General features: G+C 39.3%; 1 protein-coding gene and 1 pseudogene across 3 annotated transcripts in view; both read right to left on the minus strand.

The window, feature by feature from the left end:
- Positions 1-27,666, minus strand: part of RALGAPB (Ral GTPase activating protein non-catalytic subunit beta) — a 100,860-nt gene that overhangs the window by 13,788 nt on the left and 59,406 nt on the right. For 2 of the 3 annotated variants that reach the window (XM_032604290.1, XM_032604291.1), the window contains 9 exons: positions 26,392-26,525; positions 21,775-21,957; positions 20,364-20,515; positions 14,428-14,615; positions 11,978-12,084; positions 9,985-10,137; positions 7,404-7,613; positions 2,407-2,565; positions 631-796 (listed from right to left, as the gene is read on the minus strand). In XM_032604290.1, the coding sequence (XP_032460181.1) occupies positions 631-796; positions 2,407-2,565; positions 7,404-7,613; positions 9,985-10,137; positions 11,978-12,084; positions 14,428-14,615; positions 20,364-20,515; positions 21,775-21,957; positions 26,392-26,525 (1,452 nt within the window). The remainder of the gene's footprint in view (positions 1-630; positions 797-2,406; positions 2,566-7,403; positions 7,614-9,984; positions 10,138-11,977; positions 12,085-14,427; positions 14,616-20,363; positions 20,516-21,774; positions 21,958-26,391; positions 26,526-27,666) is intronic. The other variant, XM_032604292.1, reaches the window with a different exon arrangement.
- Positions 23,213-24,408, minus strand: LOC116739699 (annotated as a pseudogene).

Here is a 27,666-nt window from a genome sequence, read left to right on the forward strand (position 1 = left end):
TTTATTAGACAAAATACACTTGTTAGGAAACTGTACTGTTTGCTATAATCTAAATTTATTATAATATTGTTATATTAAATGGAATTTGTTCACTCACACTACAAAAAAAGAAACTTATTAACCTTGTGATAATTATGCCATTAATTTTATATTAATTAACTCTGTCATTATATATGTATATAACATATACATTCATTTATATATACATAAGTAGTCCCCATATTAACAGAAAATGTCTGGAAGACCACACAATTATTAAGTGACCTCCTGTGAGGATTAGAGGAAAGAGACTTTTCCATTCTATACCTCTGCTTGTTTTTTTTTTGTTTTTTTTTTTTGCGCTACGCAGGCCTCTCACTGCTGTGGCCTCTCCCGTTGTGGAGCAAAGGCTCCGGATGCACAGGCTCAGCAGCCATGGCTCACAGGCCCAGCCGCTCCGTGGCATGTGGGATCTTCCCGGACTGGGGTACGAACCCGTGTCCCCTGCATCGGCAGGCGGACCCTCAACCACTGGGCCACCAGGGAAGCCCTCTGCTTGTTTTTTTTTAAATAAGACTACAAACTAATAGTAATAGGCGAAAAGCCAAGAGTAACAAAACAAGAAAAACCAAATGAACGTATGAGTTTTACCTTGTTCAGGTCCTTCACCATCATCGCAACTGTTAATAGACCAACTGGTGGAAACATGCCCAGTCCAGCCAGGGTGTCTGCCCACATCTACCGCCCAGCCAAGGGAGAGCAAAAATTCTAGGAAATGTGGCTGAACATTTCTGGAAGACTCCACATTCTTTAAAATCTGAAATATATACCAATCATCAGATATAATAAAGGAAACAAAAGGGCGTATCAAAATAAGCTTCATAAAAATCGATTCACTTTGAAGTGTCTGATAAATCAAGCCCAAGCTTAGAATAAACTGAGGACTATATATATCACTGTAGTTAAAAATGCATGCTTCCAAGTTAGATAGATTTGGGTTCAAATCCTGGCTGGGCCTTGGGCAAGTTTCTTAACCCCACTGCTTCAGTTTCTTCATCTATAAAGTGAGTAATAATGATGGCTGTGAAGATTAGGTGAGGTAAGAAATACAAGAAAATCCTTTAGCTCCCTCCCTAGCAAAATAATTATTGAGCTAGACGTGTTTACTAAAAGTAAACAAAAAACACTAAGTCCCTGCCTTCACAGAGTCTGATTAGTGAAAAACATTACATAGGTATGTGATTATTTACTTACAAATCTTGACAAATGCTATAAAAAGTATAAACCTATTACAAATTCAATCATTAATGAATGGGAAAACACCCTTCTCTTAGTCCAAAGAAGAGAATGTAACCATTCCAGAAAAAAATGAAGTGACCAGAAGGGTCTCTCCTCTTCACCAAGTACCAAACTTAATTCCTGGGCCTCAGAAAGAAAAGTCCCTTGTTCTAAAACAGTGGTTCTCATGGGGGTGACTTTGCTCTCCAGGGGACATCTGGCAATGTCTGGAGACATTTTTGATATCACAACTGGTGGGGCACTGCTGGGACCTAGTGAGTAGAGGCCAAAGATGCTGCTATATGTCCTAGTCTATAGAACAGCTCCCATAACAAGGAATTATCCGGCCCAAAATAGCAACAGTGCTTCTGTTGAAAACCTAATGCTAGAGGAAGAAAAAGGAGAAATCCTCTACAAATTAAAAATGAGATGGGGAGAGGGGTAGTGTATCAACATCACCTGGGGAATCTGTTAAAACATAAGATTCTCTTAGCCTACTCCAGAATTTCTTTATCAGATCAGCAGAGGTAAGATCCTGGAATTACCACTTTTAAAAGCTCTCCCAAGTAACTTTTGATGCAGCCAGTCCACAGATCACTGATGTAGTTGATACAATGTTAATCTATGGCAAGACCATCTGGAGGCCTAATGAAGTCAAAATATGTGGTGTGTTACGTCAAATACTTCTCAATCCACTGGGCATCGTTGCCAGGCCATTCTCTTAAACGTATCAACTCTTAAAGACATCATCTCCTTAGAAGTGTACCTGTTTAGTTCACCCATATCCCTTCATATTTTTCTAAGTGCCAGGAAACTGATTTGACTGCCAGTTCTCGTTTTCTTCCTTAAAATTTTTTTTCAGAAGTGAAACTTTTAAATAAACAACTTGAAAATTCAGTCAAGATGCAATAAGTCAGTCAAATTCAACTTGCAGGCCACTGGTTGGCAGCTGGAAATTAATCTAAATCTTCCCTGTGACTAGGGAAGGCAGGTCTCAGCCATTCTAAAGGAGGCCTCAGAGAATCTTATTGTTTTCTAGTCACACTCAGTCCCTAGAAAGCTAAGGAAACTCAACCGGTGTAACAATTACCTCAAGGGTTTATAAAATTTACAGCATAAAAATTTACCCCCAAAATCCAGAAATCTTACCTCCTGGTTTGTTTTCTGACCTGGCTTCATATAGAAAATAAAAACTGTGTCGAAGGGACGACATGGCAAGAGATCCAGATACCCAATGTCATCAAAAAATCCAGGTATCATGGAGTCAAGTGCAATAAGGTGAGGAGGTAGACGACTATTTGCAGGTTCCTATCGCCAAAGGAAGAAAGAAGAAATTATTATCTCTCTTCATCATTCTAATCATAAAAGCAATACTTGCTCACGGTTTAATAAACATTAAGTAAAAAAAAAAAATTATAAAGTGGCAGCAATAAGCACAACCATAATCCTAAACTACAGAAACTATTTAACATGCTTGTGTTCTTCCTTCCAGTTCTCTTATTTGCCTTTTTCTGCTGAAAGACAGTTGAAATCTTAATATGTATACAATTTAAAATCCTGTTTTCTCTATAAAATATCAAGCTTTCTAGCAAAAAATTTTATATGTATTTTATTCTTATTCATTGCCGGTCTTAACGCAAAATGGTACAGCCATGCACGGAGGCAATTTGGCAGTTTCTTGCAAAGCTAAACATAGTCTTACCATACAGTGAAGCAATTACATAACTTGGTATTTTCCCATATGAATTAAAAACATGTCTACACAAAAACCTGCACACAAATGTTTACAAGCAGCTTTATTCATAATGGCCAAAACTTGCAAGCAACCAAGGTGTCTTTCTGTAGGTGAATGGATTAGTAGACTGTGATACATCCACACAATGGAATATTATTCAGTAATAAAAAGAAATGTGCTATCAAGTCACAAAAAGACATGGAGGAAACTTAAATGCAAATCGCTAAGTGAAAGAAGCCAATCTGAAGAGGCTACATACTATATATTCCAACTATATGACATTCTGGAAAAGGCAAAACTGTAGAGACAGTAAAAAATCAGGGGTTGGGTGGGGGAAGGAGGAAGTATGACTAAGAAGACTACACTGGATTTTTAGGGCAGTGAAACTATTTTGTATAATGCTATAATGATGGACACATGTTATTATACGCATTTGTCAAAACCCACAGAATTGTACAACACAGAGTGAACTCAGGTAAACTATGGACTTCAGTTAATAATCCATCCCATACTGGTTCATCACTTGTTACAGATGTGTCACAACAATGCAACAAGATGTTACAATGTGAGAAACTATGTGTGTGGAGGAAGAGAGGTTATATGGGAAGTCTCTCTACTTTCTACTCAATTGTTCTGCAAACGTAAAACTGCTTTAAAAAATAGCCTATTATTTTTTTAAGGCATTTTTTGTTTTGTTTCCCCCCATCCTTTATCTTCTTTGAGATCCTGATCTTGCCCAGCAGGTTGGGCCATCCATGATATTTTTCAGGAAAGCATCCCCCAGAGATGGCAAGGATTACTCTCTTCTACAACAGCAAGGATCGTGAGCCTGGTCTTCTAGTCCATTATATAACATTCCTAACAAGGGTTGAGGCAACACCCTATCATCAAAAACATTACTATTTTTGCAGTCAAACAGAAGAGTACTCACACTATGAAATAAGTAAGACTACAAATAGCCTCGCATCAATTCAGGTCAGATTTTTCCACTAAGTGAATTTTATACAAACATACAAAAGAACTTCTAGTTTCCATTTTTCACTTTGAAATCATGGATAAGGAACTACAGACCTGCAGCATGCTATGATACACCTTATAGGACAAAGGCTCCTCATTCTTTCTTTTTTAAATAAGTTATCTCATCAGCTTGCTCTTTGGATGATCTTCTGATTCAGGAACATAACATACATATATTTTATATCTCTTAACTCTTAATAACTTTAAAGTTTTTCCCTCTAGGTCTGTGTTTTAATACATTTTCTTAGAATAACTTTTGTCAATATTGCAGTTGTAACTGAGGTATTTTGGCATCATATTTGTAACTGCATATTAGAGCCACAGTCATTAATATCTATACTTGGTGTGTAGTGATCTTAATTCTCATTTACTTTAAACATTCTATTGATTCTCTTATGGCTGTCTAATTAGAAATCATACTACCTGAACTGTCTTTTCCTTTCCAATGGTTTTTTTCCTCTTATTTAGTTTCTTTTAATTTTTCACTGACTTTCCTGGTTTTGATACTATACTGTAGTTATGTAAGATGTTACCCATTGGGGGAACCTCCCTGCATATTTTTAAAAAAAACTTTGTTAATCTATAATTATTTAAAAATTAAAATAGGGACTTCCCTGGTGGTGCAGTCGTTAAGAATTTGCCTGCATATGCAGGGGACTTGGGTTCAATCCCTGGTCTGGGAAGACCCTACATGCCACGGAGCAACTAAGCCCACTTGCTGCAACTACTGAAGCCTGCATGCTCTAGGGCCCGCATGCCACAACTACTGAGCCCACGTGCTGCAACAACTGAAGCCCACGCGCCTAGAGCCTGTGCTCCGCAACAAGAGAAGCCACCGCAATGAGAAACCCGTGCACCTCAATGAAGAGTAGCCCTCACTCACCACAACTAGAGAAAGCCCACGTGCAGCAATGAAGACCCAACACAGCCAAAAAAAAAAAATTTTTTTAATTAAAAATAAAATTAAAATAACTTTTCATTAACTAAAAAACTCTCAGTGTTAAACAGTGGCCAAGGTAGATATCCTTTACCTCTGATTTTTAACAAAGGGTGGTTCTAGTTTCCTCATTCCCCATCTCGTTTCCTAAACAGGCTGCCATTTACTGAGATCTACATTACTGGCCCTGACTAAGTTTTTGGTTTTTTGTTTATTCATTTTTTAAAAATCAGACTGAATATTATTCTACTGAATACTGACTGTTTTATTGACTGATCTGCTAAAATAGGATCAAATTATTTTCTTAATAACTTTACTAATATTTACCAATAACTGACTCTCCTTATGTTCCTAGGATAAACCTTACTTGGTTGTAGAAGTTAATTTGTTTAACACGCTGCTGAATTCAGTTTTACTAGCATTCTCCTTAACACTTTTGCACATATATTCATAAGTAAAGATTGGTTTATAGCTTTTTCATGTGTGTGCTGTCCGGTATAAGTTACTAGAGATAAGCTAAGATTCATAAAATAAACCAGTTTACTTTCTGACTTTTTCCTATGTTCTCTCTCTTTTTTAAAAAAAATATTTATTTGGCTGTGCTGGGTCTTAGTTGCAGCACGCGGAATCTTCATCGCAGCATGCAGGCTCTTAGTTGTGGCATGTGGGATCTAATTCCCGGGATTGAACCTGGGCCCCCTGCATTGGGAGTGTGGAGTCTTAACCACTGGACCACCAGGGAAGTCCCTTTTTCCTATGTTCTGAACCCGGTGAGAAAGCATGAGAATTATTTCCTTGAAAGCTTAAAAATTTCAAGCAGAATAGATAACATGAAAGGAAAACTTCAATCTCAGAGACAGGGCTGTTAAGGCTCTTCTTGTCTCCCTTCAGTCCATGCCTCTTCTTGTCTCCCTTCAGTCCACAGAATGTAATATTTTCTTCTAGTATGTTTTTATATACTGCTTCTACTCTGTTCAATTTTCTCCACTAGGAATACCACTAATCATTTTTAGGTCGTATTTTTGTTCCTGGCCTTCCATATTTACCACTGTATTTCTCATTATTTTCCTCTTTCTGTTGTTTTCTTCTGCATTTTAAGAGTTTTTTACTTTTTACTCTCCACCACTAACTCGATTTTCTACAACATAAAATATTTTTCATCTACATGCTGAAATCCAAACTCAGTCAGCAATGTTCCCCTCTGCTTTCCTTAAAAGTTAAATGGCCTTTAACCAAGTAGCTGTTGGCAAGTAAGGGCAGGGGGCAACTTGTGCAATAAGCAACTTCTTGCCTGGCAATCTTCAGTTGTGCTTTTCAAAACAAACAGGCCTTAGTACAAACTCTAAATCCACATTCAGGGAAGCCATTTCACATTTTTGAGGCCCTGTTTCCACATCTGTGAAATAGGTATACCATTACTTGCCTTGTAAAATTGTTTTAATGGAATTAAGAATAATGACATTATTTACCTTACAGGCTGGTTGACTTTGTACTACGTACTACATGAAGCACCTGACACGATCATAATGAGATGGATACCCTTATCACCCCTATTTTATTTATCTATTTATTTATTTATTTTTGGCTGCATTGGGTCTTTGTTGCTGTGCACGGGCTTTCTCTAGTTGCAGTGATTGGGGGCTACTCTTTGTTGCGGTGCGCGGGCTTCTCATTGCAGTGGCTTCTCTTGTTGTGCAGCACGGGCTCTAGGTGCGCGGGCTTCAGTAGCTGTGGCTGGCAGGCTCAGTAGTTGCAGTGCACGAGCTCTAGAACACAGGCTCAGTAGTCGTGGCGCAAGGGCTTAGTTGCTCTGCGGTATGTGGGATCCTCCCAGACCAGGGCTCGAACCTGTGTTCCCTGCATTGGCAGGAGGATTCTTAACCACTGCACCACCAGGGAAGCCCACCCCTATTTTATAGATGAGGAACTAAGACTCAGAAAAGTTGGGCAACTTGCCCAAGATCACATAGCTGGCAAGTAGTGATGCCAGGACATAAACCTAGACAGTCTGATCTCAGGAACTGCACAATATAAGAAGTGCTTATACTTGTTCTTTTTTAAAAGTGGCATAAAAGAGCAGAGTAAATTGTAGCCCATACTTTCAGTAATAAAGTGTACTGGGGAAGAGTTTTAACATTCCTTTTTCTAATTATCTATAGATTTCATTAATATGTGTGATATGAGTCCTACATTACCTAGGAAAATTCAGAGGCGCATATATTATTATATTATAAGCAGTCCCCTCAGACAGAACTCTAAATATATTCATGGGAAAACTGTCTTGGCGCTCATATTATAACCTACAGCATCATGGAATTTCATTTCCCTGTATGAAGGGTAAGGTTTTAAACAGTTTGTTTTTTAAAATTCCTTCTATCTTCATAAAAATGCTTTAGCTATCAGCAGCTGAATGTTAATATATGAATATATTTACTCATAAAAGTTTACAGAAATTACCTTCAATGCTTCTAAGGACAAAAATCCAAAGTGTGAAAGGAAAAGGCGTGCTGTTTGGAATTCCTGGGCAGGAGGTGGGGGCTTACAATCTGTAATCGGATCAGGAAAACTTCTCTTCTGCAATTCCTCCTCACTTTGTTGTTCAAGGTGTATTTCATAAGCAATCTGCTGGGCCATGCCATTCCTTAATTTTTCATGTCTCTCTTCTAACTGAAATAAACCGAACATTTCATTTTTTTGGAATTATCATAAAAGTAATAGAATTAATCAAGTTTTAAATGAAAATAAAGCTACAAGCAACAAAATAAATGAAGATAATTTTCAGTGATCAACACTGAGTTTCAATTCAGTACAACCAAGAGCATACAATCAAGCAAATACGTTACAAGGTTAAAACAAATACCCAAAACATGTCCCTACAGCCTCAAAAATTGCTCCTTCATCTCCTTGCTGTAAGTGAAACCACTCTGTCTCTGCTTCCCTTCACATTGGCAAGAAAGGGGGCACAGTTGCTGCTCTCTGCCAGATCCCTGTCCATCTTCATCCTGCAGTGATCCCCTCATGTTTTGAAGTCCATAACCATAGCATTAGTTGCTATACTCTTGGAGTTACCTCTGCTTCCCTTCTGATCCATCCTATTTAAAATTCCATCCTCTTTGGTGAACAGCCTGGCTTATATTCCTACAACCTCCTCAACCTTCACAACTCTTGCCATCCATGGCACACTTTGTACCTCAGATGTGCTGTACTTTCAAGAGCTACAATCCTGAAATTCCTTTCCTACAGCTCACCCAAACTCCTACTCCCCCTTTACTATCACTGAGAGGCAAACAACCCCTCCCCGTATTTCCCCAAGCCATTAGCATCCTTCTGGCTTCATCTACCTCCCAACCAAAACTAAATCCCCAAATCTGACATCTTATACCCTCTTCTAAGCATATAACATGGCTGTGTTGTTCCTTATTCTTCCTTATTCACCCAGCCAATCTCCACACCATTCAAATTTTTTACTTATGCCTCTGGATACCAAGGACTTTTTTTTTTTTTTTTTTTGCAGTATGCGGGCCTGTCACTGCTGTGGCCTCTCCCGCTGCGGAGCGCAGGCTCCAGACGCGCAGGCTCAGCGGCCACGGCTCACGGGCCCAGCCTTTCTGCGGCATGTAGGATCTTCCCAGACCGGGGCACAAACCCGTGTCCCCTGCATCAGCAGGCAGACTCTCAACCACTGCGCCACCAGGGAAGCCCTGGATACCGAGGACTTTTGAAGAAAGTCAGCAGAGTGCATTAAGTAACTTCACTACAGATGATGCTACTTAAACCTAGCTGGGCTGCCTGGCAATTCTGAGAATCATCTTTGCTTCCCCATTTCATTGCTAAGAACTAAGATTAAAATTTATATAAGCTGCTTTAATTTTCCTCCTTTCCACCTCTAAATGTCTCTGAACCTTCACTGACCCTCTCCTCTCCTGTCTTACCAGAAGTGTCCCTTTTCTAAACTCAATGACAGGTTCTTGACCCTACTGCCTCCAGGGCTTTACTCTGTTACTCATCATTTCCCCAGCCCACCTTACAGTGTTGGCAGGTGCAGACCCTTTTCCACTGGCTCCTTCCACCTCTAATTCTTCTTGAATTAAAAAAAAAGAAAGAAAAAGAAAAACCAGCCTTGCGTTTCCTTAGCTAAGGCTATGTCCTCACACTCTTTTTCACTCTGTACCCTTCCCTTTACTGCTAACAGTAACAGTGTAGTTTATATTCACTGCCTTTTCCTCTTTAACCATTCATTCCCCAGACCCTTACACTTTAATACTCCTTTGAACTTGCTCTCAAAGGTCACCAACATTTCATGACAAAATCCAGGGGCCTCTTCGTAGTGCTCCTTCTCCTTGATCTCTCTAGCATTGGAAACTGCAGGCAGCCTCCATTCCTAACCTTATATTCTCTCATGCCCTGACATACCTGTCTTCCATTTCTTAAAATTCTTCTCTCTTGACCTAAGTGACCAATTACTTAATCTATTTAAGTATCTAAATTAATCTAAAACCAAATAAATTTTTCCCATTTTCCCAAACCTGTTCTCTTCCTAATGTCTATATTTCTATAAATGGCACTGTTATCTTTGTCACTCAAGCCTGAAATCTAAAGTTCTTTGGCTCTTTTCCTTCCCTTGTCAATCCAAGACTGTCTGGATCTACCTCTACAAGACAGGCCATATATTTAAACTTCCACTATCAATGAGGTAGTCCTTCCCATCCCCTGCCTAGATTGTCATAACTGTCTCTGAATTGGGCTCCCTTCTCCAAATATCCTCCACTAGGGTCTGATCATATCAGAACACTACTGAAACCACAGACCAGCCCAGGCAGCCCAGTGCCACCTCTCTATAAGATATGTCCAGTTTCTTTCAATCAGCCACAATCTATATTTGTCTTACTACATGGTAACCTCCTGGATGACAAATACCCAGGTCACCTTATGAATCACCCCCAGGAATACCAAAGAAAGGCAGTGTCTTGACCACAGAAGTTGTTGAAGAATGTTAATAGTCATTCTCTTAACAACAGCTGATAATAATTTATCTTACTTCTTCAGTAACAATTTCATGCAAATCTGGAATGCTCAGATCTGCTTTCACAAAAGGAATCTTGTCCACCTCTTCAGGAAATGGTCGATGTTTCACAGTATATTTAAATCCAACATCATTTTTAGGAACTGGACGAGGTTCAGGCACAAAAAGCTGTTAAAATAAAACAAATAACATTATGTTTATTACATTTGGGTGCCATCTGAAATGACATGTATTTCCCTGGTCTCTTAGAAGCCTGTGTTTCCCTAGGACTGCATAACACAGAAATTCACTAAGAATCTGCAAATACTACTGCTAATGGTAAAGGTACCAATGTACTCTTTTATTTTTATAAAAATGTTCATCAACTTATGAGAGATTTTTGTGCCTGATAAATGGGTTACGGACCTCCACTGCACCAGGCCTGAATCTTCCATATTCAGTGGTAAGCCAATAGGTAAGGTATTTCAGAGCTTAAGGCTCAAACTTCCTTCTTCCCTAAGGGCTCTCAAATCATTCCATATAATAAAGTACAAGTTTACATCCACTGGGCATCTCTAGATGATGATGTGGGTTCGATAATTAGAACCTCAGCATGGCTTAAGTGAAAAGATATGGCACCGAATCTAGGTCTTCAAGGCGCCAAATCCCTGCTTTAATATATATTAGTTGTGTGACTTCCGTTTTCACACCTGAAAAATGGAAATAATCCACCACAAGACTGTCATAAGGATTAAACAAAAAGATATATGGCACATATTAAACTACCACACAGTTTTTTTTTTTTTTTTTTTTTGGCGGTATGTGGGCCTCTCACTGTTGTGGCCTCTCCCGTTGCGGAGCACAGGCTCCGGACGCGCAGGCTCAGCGGCCATGGCTCACGGGCCCAGCCGCTCCGCGGCATGTGGGATCTTCCCGGACCGGGGCACGAACCCGTGTCCCCTGCATCGGCAGGCGGACTCTCAACCACTGCGCCACCAGGGAAGCCCTACCACACAGTTTTAGTGCCTTTCCTGATCTCCTTCTTCCTCAGTCTTTAATGGCATTCAGTGGCTTATTCAGTGCTCTGCTGACAGAATGTGACTGGCGCGACGCCACCAGGAGCAAATAGGGGTGTGCTCCTCACAGCAAACACATCTCATCTAACAGAGACATATGGAATGTTCAATTGTTTTAGGCATTTGCTCCAATTTTGTGAGCGTCTCTCTTAAATGCTGGTAAAATTTTATTAAGTTATGTTTTAAAGAATTTTTAGTAACATAAGTAAAAGCTTACAGTGTGATAAGTGAAAAGAGCAGTATATACAAAAATGACTAAAATTCTATTTAAGTGTTATGTACAGAAAGGAACAAAAAGACTGGAAGGAAACCCACTAAAATATTAACAGTGGCTATCTACTTCTGGAGAGTAAGAGTACAGGTGATTTAAAATTTCTTCTTTATTATCTGAATTTTCCAACTTTCTCCCGTAAGCAAATTTTATTCACATGATTACAACTGTTATAAAGAAAATAAACTGTGCCACCCCAAAGAAAGATTTCATTAAATTATATAGCACATTAAAAAATTATAGAGCATATTACCAATTATACAGTTATATGAAACAATTTGAAACTAAGTACTGTTGCCAGAGACATCAAGGCTCTGGCAAAATTTTTTTCATAATGGCATGTACCTAAATTTTATTATTTTAAACACTGCACGGAAAAAATTCGGTCCACTGTTCAGAACAGTAGTTCTTAATCATAAGTGGATGTCAGAGTCACTCGGAAAGCTTTCTGAAAATACACCTGCCTTGAAGACGTCTTTAAAGAGTATTTCAGTGGACCTGGAATTCTAGGCTCCTAAGATGATTCTGATGTGAACTCACTGACTGAGAATCTGGCTAGGATCAAAAATATTTATCTGTGATTTTTGTTGTAATATTATTTAACCTTTAAATCACAACACACACAAACACGTGCACACACACACTCACTCCTAGTCACTTCCCTGTAACTTCTGATGGATACCTTCTGATTTGCTTTTGCTCCTCTGGGTAAAAGGCAAAGTTGTTGTGCCCAAGCAAGTCTTCCAGACATTCCCCGGACCAGCACAGTGACAGAGGGGAAAAAATCATCTAGAATAAAATGTTGGTGGAAAAGTTTTTATTTCTGACAACATATAAAATACACCTCTAATAATCAAAGCCCTAGCATAGTGCTTCCCTAACGTTTATCCTTTGTGAACCATCTCTGTGGATTCTGCCATATTCAAGTACCGCTATTACTATTTAAATTTAAACTTAAAATTTTTGAAGGAAATGATGTATTTCTACCTTAAAAGGAAAATCATGAATTTTGGTGTGCTAATTATATATTTTTAAAACACATGTTTAAAAATACATAAAATAATGTTCACCGATGTATCAACCAACATCATCTCACATACCTCCAGCAATACACATACACATTTTTGGGTAACACTATCCTAGCAAATACTCTTAACTTTCAGTGTTGGGAATGACCTAAATGCAGAAGACAGGCTGGGTGCTTGCGGTGCTGATGCTACATTCACCCATGCCTTTGTGCACCACGGCCCACCACAGGCAGGCACTGTTTCATCCCAACACAAGTTCAGGGGCAGGAAGAAGGGAGGTAAAGAACTCAGGATGGACTTCCTGAGTACCCAGATCCCTCTTCCTATTCCCTCCCTTCTTTTGTCTCTGGTGTAGGAGTCAAACTTGTTCAAACTTCTCTCTCTTACTTCTGTTATTAACAATGAACTATTGTTCATAGTTAATGGTTCAATGAACCATACAATGAACCATTAAAATATACTTGTACTTCTATAAAATCCCAATTGTTTACATTTTTGGTAGAATTCCAATGCAATGAAATTGCTTAGAATGAGAGTAATGGAGTCCTAAAAAATCTGGAAAAGGGTTGACATTTACCCCTCAGGCCAGGAAACCTGGAGAGGATACTGGGATTTTATAGCCTCTTTAGCAGGTGGCTTGGGAGTGGGAAACTGGAGGAATCATGAATAATTGGCACAAACCAGGGAAGAAAGTCAAGCAACACCCAGGTCTAAGGTAGAGAAGGATGAGGTGCCTTAAGAAGGAAAGACTTGGGACCAGTGCTTCTGGAGTTGGGCAACGATTAAAGGCCCCATCCACTTCATATTAAAGTCACTGTATCTTACCACAAGAGGAAGGAAAGCTGTGATGGTATTCACTCGTCCCTGAACTACTGGGAAACGTCTCATTTCATTTTAGGGGTTTATGAGATCCTACCTATATATACTCAACAGAATTTGCATGGGACTCTAAGATCCTTTTCACGTTTGCAAAAGTAAGAAGGTAAGTCTTTAATCACTGAGGAAATCCTATCACTGTGGGGCAACAATAACAAAGAGACAGTATGAGGTTCAGAAAATTTGGACTCTAGTCCTGGTCATACCATGAACTTCTCAAGTAACCCTGGACAAGTCACATACCCTCTCTGAGCCCCAGTTTCTTAACCTGTAAATGAGGGAATTGCACGCTAGGTGATTCCTTGTATGCCCAACGATTCTGTAACCTTCACTTTACTTTACCTTCCCAGCAATAAGGGTCTCTCTAAGAACATGCTTCCTTTACATACTGGCTGATTCCAATTACCATCAGAAAAAAATGTACTCTGAGCAGTCTGCGTTGCAGTGGTAATCACACACCTTGAGATGGTTTATAATTGGGGGAAAGAGGGGAAGAAAACAGTGCATGTTATGTCAATGGAAAATCACTGAAGAATTTTCAGGAGGGCACTGGCATGGTCAGATCTGCATTTGAGGATGAATGCAATGGTGGCAGCAAGTAGGATGGAGGTAACGGTAACAAATTTTGGAACTGGAAGGAGGAAGAATCAGATCAGGTAGGAAGCAATAATCCAGATAAGAAATAATAAATTCCTGCATTTGGCTGTACTGGGAGGAATGCAGAGAAAAGAAGATTCCAAAGTCACTAGCAGGGTAGAAACTTGGAAACCAACTACATAAGGGAGTAACAAACAGGAAGGAGAAGGCAAAGATGACTCCTCCAATTCCCAGCCTGTTTGGGTGGCACCAATAACTGAAAAAGAACAATGTGGAGTGAAGGGCGGGAAAGGAGAGGGGCAGGATCCAAAGTTCAAGAAGGACGAAAGAGTAATAATGATTTTTATACACAGTAAACAACAGAAATATCCCACTAAACTTTTTATAAAATTATGGAGCTCTTTTCTAATAGATATAAAGGGCCTCTAAAAGATTCTATTTAATATGTATATTGCATTTTCTGACCCTCTATTTTTTAGCTGCTATTATCTCATCAGCTAGAAGGCTTTCTGACAAATGCAAAATTACTTAGAATTTGCAGTCTTTCCTTCCCCGATCCTGGAAACAGCTTGCTAATACTGATGAACATGTTGATTTACCAATGGAAAAAGCCCAAAGTGCTGAAACTTACTCTGTTCATTTCCAAGAGGTTGCTCCAGCATTGCCAGGATGACACTGTTATCCAAGACAAAGTACCGGAAACTATGCTTGTTTATGGTTGGCAGTCTGGAGTATTTAATCAAAGTGGTCTCATTCACCAGACTACAAGGAGAGGCAGGACCACTGGGTGAAGGAAATGCGCCAAGCAACTGCATAATACTACGGAGAATGCAAAAGATAACAGTTAATCCTCAAAGGGAAATCTTAAATTCACCTCATGCATCAATCTGTCCTTCTGTTCTTTTGGATTTATCTGACCACAGCCACGCTTCCTCTTTGAGAGTCAGATTTACTCCCTGTGGCAGATGCTGTGGTGTGCTGTCCAGATTTCCCTCTCCAAGACGGAAAGACCCAGTCGCCCAGATGCAGGGAGATGGTGGCCATAGCTTTCAGCTGAGTCCTGGAGAGGCCAATGAGAACCACTTCACTCAAGATCACAGCTTCCTCCTGGGGCAGTTCTCGTCCAATGAACTGTTAATGCAGGGGTATAAAGTCCCAGCCCCCCGGCCCCAACATGAGAGACTCCTGAAGGGCCAGCCCAGCTCCAGAGCTCTTTGTTGCAAATGCATCACAGTTTATGTCTTCCCTCTGCTCAATCCTACTTCCTTCATTCCCTCACAAGGGTTGATCCTGAGAGCACTTTCCGATAAACTTCCTGCAAGCAAATTTCTCTCTCTTGAAGTCTGCTACCCAGGGAACCTGACTAATCATACTTCCAAATCATGAAGCTCCTAAATATACATTTTTAAAAATGTGTGTGCTCCAGGTTTCAGGATAATGCTAAAGCATTCTAGACCTAGAAAAGGATCCAAAGATCAGCCAAGACCCCTCAATTTTTCAGACGGGGAAACTCAGGCTCACAAGAGATAAGTGATCATCAAGAGACCAGAAAACAGGGCCTACTGCCTTCTCACTGTGTGGCCATGAATAGATACCGTCATTTTACAGATAAGGAACTTGATGCACTAGTAGTTAACATCTCACAGAACCATTGTAATTATTAAATGAGAACATATATGAAAAAATGCTTTATAAACTGGAATTCAACTGATCAAGTCTTACCATTCTGAAATGTTTATATCCACAGAGATTTCTGCATACCTTCAATGCATAATAGTAATAACTTACATATACCACTTACCATGTGCCAGGCACTGGGTCTAAGCACTTTACACATTTTATTTAGTTATCATAACAACCCTATGAGATAGCTACAATTATTATTCCCATTTTATAATTAAGAAACTGAAACACAGAAAGAATCTTAAGAAAACTTAAAGATTTTACCTTGTGGTCCTAATATCACCTGATCCTTCATACGTAACTCATTTGAAAATTAGTATTCCCCAACACCATTGCAATCCTCTCCCTTTCTCTTTCATTCTAATGCTTGAACCCAAATCTCTCTGATAATAGAAGGCAACACTGCTCAATAGATACTTTCCTTCCATTTTCTCTCCTCCTAGGAGGAGGACTATCTAAGAATTTCAAGGACCAGGAGAACTTCATGATGAGTTCAGGCCTAAGAATTTACGAAAAACCAAGAGACAAGTAATGGGAAAATGTGGGCTTTCTAACATGGGACAGAGATGGTTGTCACAAAGCATATGGACCATGTGAGCTTATGTTCCATGCAAGATTCTAAGACATTATCAAATAGGTTGCTGGCAAGGGTACACGTCACACCAGCCTAACCACATTTTCTCTTCTTGATGATTACTAGACTGGAAAGGCAGAGAAATATCTCTGAAATCAAGACATGCAAGTATTTGGCAGTGTATCATTATAAACTTACAGACAAGATTTAAAAACCTCTGTGAACCTGAAGGGAAACCTCTTATCATGTGCTTTGTGAGTCTTTCTCTGTTCAATATATATATATTTTTAAAGAACTAACCATTCATTTATTTTTTTGGCCACGCTGTGCAGCACGCGGGATCTTCCCCGACCGACCAGGGATAGAACCTGTGCCCCCTGCAATGGAAGCGGAGTCTTAACCACTGGACCACCAGGGAAGACCCTGTTCAATATTTTTATCGGTATCTTTTTTTTTTTTTTTTTTGCAGTACACAGGCCTCTCACTGTTGTGGCCTCTCCCATTGCGGAGCACAGGCTCCGGACGCGCAGGCTCAGCGGCCATGGCTCACGGGCCTAGCCGCTCCGCGGCATGTGGGATCTTCCCGGACGGGGGCAAAAACCCGTGTGCCCTGCATCGGCAGGCGGACTCTCAACCACTGCGCCACCAGGGAAAACCCTATCAGCATCTTTGATTAGGACACACAGGGCAGGCTCATTAAATCTGCAGTTGGGGACTTCCCTGGTGGCACAGTGGCTAAGAATCCGCATGCCAATGCAGGGGACATGGGTTCGAGCCCTGGTCCAGGAAGATCCCACATGCCGCGGAGCAACTAAGCCCGTGCGCCACAACTACTGAGCCTGTGCTCTAGAGCCCACAAGCCACAACTACTGAGCCTGCTGGCCTAGAGCCCGTGCTCTGCAACAAGAGAAGCCACTGCAATGAGAAGCCTGCACACCACAATGAAGAGTAGCCCCTGCTCGCTGCAACTGAAAGAAAGCCCGCACACAGTAACAAAGACCGAACACAGCCAAAAATAAATAATAAATAAATTTTAAAATAATAAATAAATAAATCTGCAGTTGATCAAAAGTTGAGCTGCAGAGTTAATATATCAGAGTAAGAATTGAGATCCAAAAGAATCTTAAAAGATTAATAATAATGAGGTAAATCTCACATAAAGAAATTTCAAGTTTAAATGTAAAATTCTGTACATTACATCCAAATACCACCCCCCAAAAATAAGTACAGGATGAGAAAGACAAAAGGTAAATGCGTTAAAAAAAAAAAAGGCTCTAAGATTTTAGCTGACTTAGTACAAATCACCAGGTTCTCAAAAACCCAATGCAGTCTCTAAGTACACTTTAATGAAAATATAATATTCTACAATTTAAAGGTCATTGACCTTTAAAGAGGTACACAGACAAACCTGCACCATTGAAAGGAAAAAAGACGAGGATGATAAAGGTACTCTAAATCTCTGTCATATGAAAAACAGTTGAAGGTACTGGCAGAAATGAATTAGAAAGAACCTGAGCATTGTCTTCGGACACCACCACTCCTCGGAAAAAAGGGTTTCATTATTAAAAGTCTGAATCAGAAACAATGGGTAGAAGTTAAAGTGGGAGAGACTTCAGCTCAGTGTAAACATCAAGTTTTTAACAATTAAAATGAAATGGGCAAACTTGAGGGTTAAAGTACCCCCAAATTAGAGGCCAAATAACTTGGTAAATAAGTCTTAAAGGTGACTAAGCAGAGGGGCCACTAAAATGTCTTCCAAGAGTCCTAATGTATATTATACAACAAGGGAAAAAACACCAACCAGCTGATCTGCATTCCATAACTATCTCCTGTGTGCTCAGCACTGTGAGGGGTGTGAAGAGGGAAATGTGGCCTTTACCCAGGTTGGGGAGGTAACACTAGCATGTTATCAAATATAACCAGGTGTGATCGTGACACTGTAGAATTCATGCAGTGTGGTAAGGTCAGACTAATTGAGCACAGAGGTGTGGAAAAGAAGCAGAATGACCAAAGAAGGTCCATGGAAGTAGTGGATATGATGTGAGCACCAAACAATGGAGGATGTGGCCAAGAGGAGAAGAGGGAAGTCCTGAAACCCAGGGGAAGTATATAGACAGGTATGAACATGTACACTTCACAGCCACAAGTGGCCTGCCAGCTGTGGCAGAAGGGATGTGCTGGGAAAGATCAGACAGTTTGAGTGGGGACTCAAGGAGGGCCTTGAAAACGAGACCAAAAATTTCACACCATATGGCAGTAAACAGCCATCTATTCAGTTTTCAATCACTCAAGCAACAGAATAAGCACAGTACCTAAGATGATGAGTTCAGCAACAGAATGCAAAATGAAAAGTGTGAGAGACTGAAAACAGAGAAATCAGGCAAGAAGTGATAAGGGCCTGGACTGGGAATGCTATCTGAGGTCAGAACAAATGGAGGAAATACTTTCAAAGGTAAAGTCTATTGGACTCAGTCACTGGCTTCATATGGGGAATAACAGATAAAGCAGAGATAAATCAGAAAATGAGTCAAAGTTTTGTGTTTGCATAACTGGAAAACAGCAATGATACTGACATAAAGCTGTAATTGTGAGGGAACAGAGAAAATGTGATTTGGATATGTTTCATGATGACTCTTCAGGGCCCTCTTCAAGACTTAAAACTGAAGATGCCTTTTGTAGAGTTGCCAGCAGAGATAAGACAGATGAGCCACCTCGATAACTACTGGCTAGTTCTGGAAGCATCCCAGGACTCTCTACTTATTCCGAGCTCATATCCAATCCTCACTGCCAATCATATTCTCAATGGAATGTCCCATCCAGCCTAGGATGGAGCAAACTTATTTTTATATAATGCAGAGTCCCAGTGAGAAATGTCCTTCCCCCTTTCTCCATATCCCTTACTCTCCAAGGTACACACATCAAGTCTTAGTTTTTTAATAATGCTTTTAAGTCCACCCCAGCCCACACAGGTCTTCTCTCTGGACTTTTATTATTTCTAGTACTCAATTGCATTTTTCTAATTTTCTAGCTATTAGCCAAACCCCCACAAAGTCAATGAAAGCCCATCATTAGCATAGTGAGCAGGACTGAACTAAAGCAAGTGTGCTTCTAAAACTTCACGGAATGACCTAAGCCCATGAGGAACTGAAATAAACCCAACTTTATTGTGCATACTTTAGTGTGAAGCTTTCAACAGGTCACAGAACTCATAAAAGATGCTGGGATCTTGGTAAGGGCTGATTTACATACAAATCTACAAGCTGTCTTACCTACCACTTTACTAAGAAGAACCAAGATGAGCCAACCCAGACTGACTTGACATTCCTCCTTCCTGTTTCTATGTTGTTCTGGGGTCTCATCTACATTTACCCTTTCATAAGCCTCATCTTTCCATCTGTACCAATTCCACCTAATCTTCTCCACCTACCTCTTCCTTTCAGTTGATAAACTGCCTTTCTTCCCTCTTTCTACTCTGCTCACTAACTGGCCAAACACACTCTTTCAATTCTAATACTTTTTCAAGATACCAACCTGTCTCTGTCCCTTCACAACCAAATTGCTTGACATAGGAGTCTTCTCTTGCTGCCTAACCACCCTGCAATCTGACTTGTAGCTCAAACTTTATCCATTCTCTAAGAGTCAGGTCAATGTCCTTTTCCTTAGGAATCTTATTTTGATTTCCCCGAATCTGGAAGTATTCATTTCCTCCTTCCAACACCCCAGCATTTTATTTGTACCTCGTCTCTTGGAGCATTTAATCTAACTAGCATTATAGATATTTGTGTTCACATCTTATCTTCCCTACTGGACAAGAAGCTCTTTGAGGGCGATAACTGAATCTGATTTATCTTTACATCCTATTACCAGTTCATAAGAGGAAGTTTATAAATCTTGCTGAATGAACCTATAACGTAATATAAATGGTATAGCAGAGAATACAAACCACTGAGCTGGCAAGTAGGAGACCTAACTGTGTGACCCAGACATACCCTGTCTCTGGACTCAGCCATCAAAATGAGGGGGTGGGTAAGGCTCTCCAAGATCCTTTCCAGCTCTAAAATGATATGACTTGAATTAACTGACAACCAGCATAGAGAAACAAGGACCCAAACTCTCAGCCCCAAGTTCCTGGTTTCCTTTGGTCCAAAAAACAAGACATTTCCTTTTCCATTTTATTTCTGGAGAAACAGTATCCTAAATGGGGTTGTGTCACCTAATGCTGAACAACTGGGGAGGAGATGAAACAACACAGGATCACATCTAATCCCATCTAACTCTTAGGCACAATCCCTGTGCAGTCACTTTCATACCATGTTAGGGTGGCTTCAGCAGCATCCTTTACCCTCATAGATGCAGGGTTTGGCTCCTTATCTCCTTTGTACTTGACCTCTTGCTCACTGTTCTTGGACTTGCTTCCTGAAATACCCAGTTCCACAATCTCTAGCACTTCCTTAAGACAGTCCTAGAAAAAGGAAAAGCAGATTAGCTTTTGTAATACACCTATCTTATGAGACGACAAGGAAATACATGAAAGTGTCAATATGGGTGTGTTTTGGTGGTGGGACTCTAATTTCTCATTTTCTTGAATAGGTATATATTAACTTCAAAATAATTTAATAAAATAAACTTGTCCCCCCCCCCAATTTTTCTTTAAAGAACTAAATTTGAGTGTTAAGAGATTTAGATAATAAGTAATGATAAATTCAATTCAATTTTTTCAGTCACAATTCTTATAAAATTACCATGGACTGTAAATCGTGAAAGGCTGAGTGAAAGAGATGTAACAGTAATTCAGTTAAACCTAGACAGTGTAAAATATGTTACATTATCCAAAGGGAAGCTCATAGGTTACTGACATTTTAAAGCAATTTCTGGTATGATAACTTTACAAGTCATCATGAAAATGACTAAGAGTTAATCAACAGTATTATTTTTTAAAAACTATATAAAGCTCTCTATAATTTTCCAATAAACCTGGTATCTCTTCTTTTATTTACACTGTGAATTCTTTGTAACTGTCTGCCTTCCCATAAGAAAAGTATTACATGGAACAATGGTAGAGAAAGCAGCCTAGATATCTGTGTCTACTTGAAAAGAAAGAACCATGTGTGAAATGAAATTTTTATATACAAGCAACCTTTATGAACAAGCAGTGCTCTAGGTTTGCAGCCTGGCTATCAACTGCCCTTCTTGGTTTGATGACAGGTGACCAAAGTACCTACTGGCCATCTCTTGACAGTTCACAGATAAATTATTCAAAGGTCCATCTTTGAAAAGAACTTCTCTATGGGTTAATTTGCAACCAAATACATTTGACCCTTGAACAACATGGGGGTTGAGGCACTGACCCTCAGTTCAGTCGAAAATCCACATGTATAGTCAGCCATATCCATATATGCGGTTCCTCCTTAACCACAGTTCCACATTCACGGGTTCAACCAATCAGGAATCATGTAATAGTGTAGTATTTACTATTTTAAAAATTTGCATATAAGTGGACTCACACAGTTCAACTCCATATTGTTCAAGGGTCAACTGTATAAGTACAATGACAGTTTTTGAATTATGCTCACTAGGACAAGTGTTTTCCTGAAATATAACAAGTATATTCAGTTTAAAGTATGCAATGTTGTATTTAAATTTAGATATTCTCTTTCAAAAGATATTTTCCCAACATACATTTTTGTTTCTATTTACTGGTTTAAGATCTAGTAGACTAACCTTTTCATCAAGCATATCAGGGTGCTCTGTCAGCCAGACACAGAGACACTGAAAAGCTGCCACTATCATGGAGTGAAGATCCCGGGAGTGAAGAGGAGCTGGCCGACTACACTGGTACACAATGTAGCTGCACACGGAACTGATGGCTCGCTTCCGGTCACCTGAGTCAACCATCACCTTCACCTGAGCGTATTCGTACGGTGAACACAGTTAGCCAGGAACCACTGAACCAATGTCAAATCCTCAACACTGAGGCCCAGCCTTTCTGAGAATATGACACACCACAGGAAGCCTTGCTTTTTAAAGTATTATTTATATAGAAGAACATAACATTTCAGATGTATTATCATATACTACTCTATAAAAATAGAGGGCATTTTTCAAACCCTAAAACAGTATTTCACTTTAGCATACTTTTTCATGCTCTAAAACCTAAACTCCTGGGGTGCAGCTACTCATCACTGCCACAAATCAAAAGAATAGCTGGCAATGGAACATGTGCACATTTTTTAAGCCCCCTAACCCAACCCCACAGCAATGCTCTATGGGCTACAAAGTTCTGTTCAGCTGCCCAGAGGTATAATTAACATATAGTAAACGATATATATTTAAAGTGTAAAATTTGATAAATTGTAGCCTAAGTATACACCTGTGAACTATCACAACAATCAAGACGGTGGATATATTCATCACCCCTCAAAATCTCATGCACCCTTGTAATCCTTCCTCTCACTCCTTTTTGCCCCCTCCCTAGGTTACTGCTGATTTGCTGTCACTATAGGTTAACTTGCATTTTCTAGAGTTCTATACAAATAAAGTCATAGAGTACTGCACTATTTGGTGGGGGTCGGGGGGAGAGTCTGGCTTCTTTTACTCAGCACAATTATTTATCCATATTTTTGTGTGTATCAGTTGTTCATTCCTTTTTATTGCTGAGTAGTATTCCATTATATGGATTATACCACAATTAATTTATACAGTCACCTGTTGCATGTGGATTGTCTCCAGCTTCTGAATATTACAAATAAAGCTGCTAAAAACATTCATGTACAAGTCTTTGTACACGTATATACTCTCTTATTTTCTAGGAGTGGACTGACTGAATCATATGATAGATGCATGTTTAGTTTTTTAAGGACCTGCCGAGCTGTTTTCTAAAATGGTTGCACCATTTAACATTCCCTTCAACAGTATATGAGAGCTCTAATTCTTCTACATCATCACCAAACATTTGGTATGGTCAGTCTTTTAAATTTTAACCATTCTAAAAGGTATGGAGTGGTATCTCACTGTGATTTTAATTGCATTTCCCCAATAAGTAATGATAATGAGCATCTTTTCATGTGCTTATTTGCCATCAGTATATCTTCTTTGGTAAAACATCTGTCCAATCTTTTGCCCATTTTAAAACTGGGTTGTTTGTTGTATTATTGAGGGCTTTTGCTGTCATTGTTATACTGTCTTTTTAAAAGACTGTATTAAAGGTCTTTACAAAGCAACATCCAGACTCCAGATGCAGGTGCCAAGAAGACCATGTTATGCAGTGGGGACTGGCTCGAGCATGGCAGGTAGCTCTGGCTTCCTATCCTTCTGTCCCAAGATGGAAATGATGGATAACATCTCATCCTTAGAGTCCACAATGTTCATGTGGTCAGAAAGGGGCTTCTTAGGGCCAGTCTTACCATTTGGATCCCAGGACAAGATGATCTTCACTCTGATGCCCAGCACAACACTGACACACAGGGGTATCAATATAGTAGTTAATGGGGTCTCCACTGTGGATCATCACACCATCCAGAAACTTCATGGATTCAGCCCTCTGTCCTTGGAGTTTCCCTGACATCCATGACCCTGTAGCCCTTGGTCCCTCTCTCCATGATGAACTGCAGCACCCCACAGCAGGCTCTCTGCAGAGCAAGCCCTCCTAGCAGTTTGTAATGCAGAGATTCTGTCTGGGCAATGGCACACAGACCTCGTGTGGCCACCTTTTCAGCACAAAGCTCTACGTAGCTCTCAGGGAATCCACACTTCTTCTGAACTACATCAGTCAATTCCTGGATTCTTCTCACCAAGAACATTCTGCTCCTGAAGGCCAAGGTAATGATTTCTGTCCTGGTTGGTATAATTCAGACCTCAATTCCAGAGCAGTCATCTTCAGCCAGCCTCTGAGTGAGGAACTCATTCAGTTTAATTCTGAAAAAGCCATCAACAACAAACGTCCTCTTCTTGGAAATTTTCACCACCATATTACTACTGCACACCACCAAAACGAAAGGCTATTACTGAGTTTTGAGCATTCTTTATATGATCTGGATACCGGTCCCTCACCACATACATACTCTGTAAAGATTTTCTCCCAATCTGTGACTTGTCATCTCATTTTCTTAACAGTACTTTTTGAAGAATGGTAGTTTTTAATTTTAATGAAGTCCAATTTAATAGTCTGTTCCTCTATGGTATAATATCTAAGAAATCTCTGTATAACCCAGATCTCTGTACAACCAATAAAGATTTTTCTCCCATTATTTCTTCTAGAAGTTTAGAGTTTTGGTTTTATATTTAGGTCTACAATCCATTTTGAGGTAATTTTTGTACATAGTACAAAGTATGAATCAAAGTTCTTTTTTTTTTTTTGATATATGAATACCTGATTGTTCCAGCACCATTTGTTGAAAAGACTATCCTTTCTCCTTTGAATTATCATGGCACCTTTGTCAAAAATCAGATGTCCATACATGTGTGGATCTATTTCTGGACTCCCTATATACTACGCTGTTGATCTAGCTGTCTAACCCTATACCAATACCAGACTGTTTTGATTACCATAGCTTTATACAGCAAGTCTTGAAATCACGCAGTGTTAGCCCTTTATAGTTCGTTAGGTCCAGAGAGCACTCCATCTAGGACTAATTACTCCTTACCACTGCAAGTGTACTGAAGGTCACAGGCAACAGTACCTTGCTCTCAAAGACAGTGTGGTCCTGCATGTCTCACAAATGGCTATTCTTACCTTCTGCATTAATACTGCTCCTCACAAAACTATGGCCATTTCATCTATCCTTGAGAATCTCTGAGGTAAAGGTAAGCTCTAAGTGGTGGTGACTTGCCTATTTTGTCTCTCATGACTTAGGTACGTCACAGCCTCTGTTTACCTGTCCCCTCATCTGTAAAACGAGGGCTTAAATTTTATCTCAGACAATATCACCTTATGTGTGTACATCACCTTTGTGTTTACAAAGTGTTCTATATATTTCATTTCATTTCATCCTCACATCACCAGGTGTTATACAAGTATATATATATATATACACACACACACACACACACACACACACACACACAAGATAATCCTGCCCATTTTACAGATAAGAAAACATTTAGATGTTAGTGAAGATGTGGAGAAACTGGAACCCTCCTATATCACTGGTGGAAACGTAAAGTGATTCAGTCGCTGTGGACAATAGTTTGGCAGCTCCTCAAAAAGTTACATATAGAATTACCATATGACCCAGCAATTCCACTCCTAGGTATATACCCAAAACAACTGAAAATTGGTATTCAAATAAACACATGTATGTCCATGTTCATAGCAGCACTATTCACAATAGCCAAAAGGTAGAAACAGCCCAAATGTGCAACAGAGCAACGGACAAATTGGTACATAAATATATAATGGAATATCATTCAATCATAAAATGGAATGAAGTTGTGACAGACTCTACAACATAAATCAACCTCAAAAACATATTAAGTGAAGGAAGCCATACATAAAAGGTCATAGGTTGTATGATTTAATTTATAAGAAATATCCAAAATAGGTAAATCCATAGAGACAGAATGCAGATTGGTGGTTGTTAGGGATTAGGGGAAACAGAGACCAGGAAACAACCGCTTAATGGGTACAGGGTTCTTTTTGGGGTTATAAATGTTTTGGAACTAGACAGAGGTGGTGGTTGCACAACACGGTGAAAGTACTAATAGGCAATGAATTGTTCACTTTAAAAGGATAATTTTATGTTATGTGAATTTCACCTCAATAAAAAAAAAAAAAGAAAATACTTAGAGAAATGCAAATGGACACCCAGCTCTAAGGTTCCACAAAACTGAAAAAGACCTATGAAAGAAATTTGAAAATATAGCCAATTTTCACTTATCTCTGATAATGGAAGATGGAAGAATCACAGGTAGTCCCAAATGGTATACTTTAGGATAAGCTTTTCTTTTGTTGCCAAATCTGCATTTGTTCATTGAAGTTACATGATCTTATAATGGCACAAAATGTTGTTGAAAATGTAAGGGTATTATAAGCAAATACAAAATCAACAGGTATAAATCAACAGGTATTCTATTATTATGTACAAATGAATAGCAAGTATTGAAATGTTTCCAGTAATTTAACAGCAAAAAATATCATTCACACTCTTTGAACCTATTAAACAAAATAGTAAAGATCATTTTGTAAAATCTCACTTGGAGGCTCATTTCTGCACACCTTGATATCAACTGCATTGAATATAACCAATACCACAATACCCCAAGAAGGGGTCAGGAGATACAGAAAAAAGAGCCATATAGTCCAAGGCCGCTGGGCTAAAATAAAAGGATTGTCCTTCTCACCTTCGCCAGGCCAGAGAGGAGCTCTAGAGCTGCCAGTGATATGCTCATGTCTTGCCGCCACTGGGAGTTGAGTCTTTGGGTGACGAGATGAATGCTGCGAATCAGGAGCCCAGCAGCTGAATCTGTATTAAGAGCTAGGATATAACCCCAATGCCACATCCCACAGGGAGGGAAAACAACTAAGCATTAGTAACGAGAAGCACAGCATTCCACTAGGCACAGACCACAGCAGCCACAGTGAGCACGATGGGCACCCACACAGCGCTATGCTCCCCGCCCCACTGGCCTGAGCGTCAAGCCTGACTGAACAACAGTGCACAGGGCACACACACTGGACCAGAGCAGCTTCTAGCTCCCAGCTCATGTACTTTCATACAGACATCCACTGGGATTTGAAAGTTTCAATATCATTTTTATAGCAATGTAAATCTTAAAACTTCTAAATTAACTCACAGAGTTACATTAAAAAAAAAGCAAAACAATAAAAAGGCTATCAATTATTTCCTTGGAATTTTATAGAGGAAAGAATTCAAATTTTAGAATCTCCTCAGATGCTGGGAATTATCCTAAAGCATCTACTGAGATTATTTTCAGGGTTTAAACCACTAAAAGTTACATGCAATCCCTTTTCAAACAAATTTTAACATTGAATTCTCTAAGACAACTTTAATACTTCTAAAAAAATTAAATAACCAAGTTACTGTGTTTTTATTTAGCCTCCAATTCTATATTTAAAAGTAATTACTACTTAGTTAATAATAAATTAGGACAAATTAAATTGAATTTATAAAGGAAGCTTTAGGGACATTATACCTGTCGATCCTATCAGAAAGAGGGCAGTGACAACAAAAAAAGGAATGATCATTAAAGAGAGACATTCATGCGACACTAACACAAATCTGGATTTCTTAGGAAAAATATTTTATGACATTACAAGCAGAACTCACTAACACCAGTTCAAAATACTGAAACAAACAATAACCACTTCAAACATTTATATTAGAACACATAATAATGTGAAAATTTCTTTAGTTTAAAAGTGTCTTAGAAACATGAAAAAACAAATTTTCACCTACACTTAAATCCACAAGCATAATGAGTAAGATAGCAATTTAAATAACTTCTTCATAAATGCAATATTTAAATGTGTTTAATAGCCACATAATGACCTTATGTATCTGACATGTTGAAGGATACTTAAAACAAACTTAAATCACTGAAATATGCCTGGACTCCTGGGCTAATGAACTCTCCAAATGATTAAAAAACTTAAGC

The sequence above is a fragment of the Phocoena sinus genome, chromosome 15 (genome assembly GCF_008692025.1).
Source record: "Phocoena sinus isolate mPhoSin1 chromosome 15, mPhoSin1.pri, whole genome shotgun sequence".
Lineage (NCBI taxonomy): Eukaryota > Metazoa > Chordata > Mammalia > Artiodactyla > Phocoenidae > Phocoena > Phocoena sinus.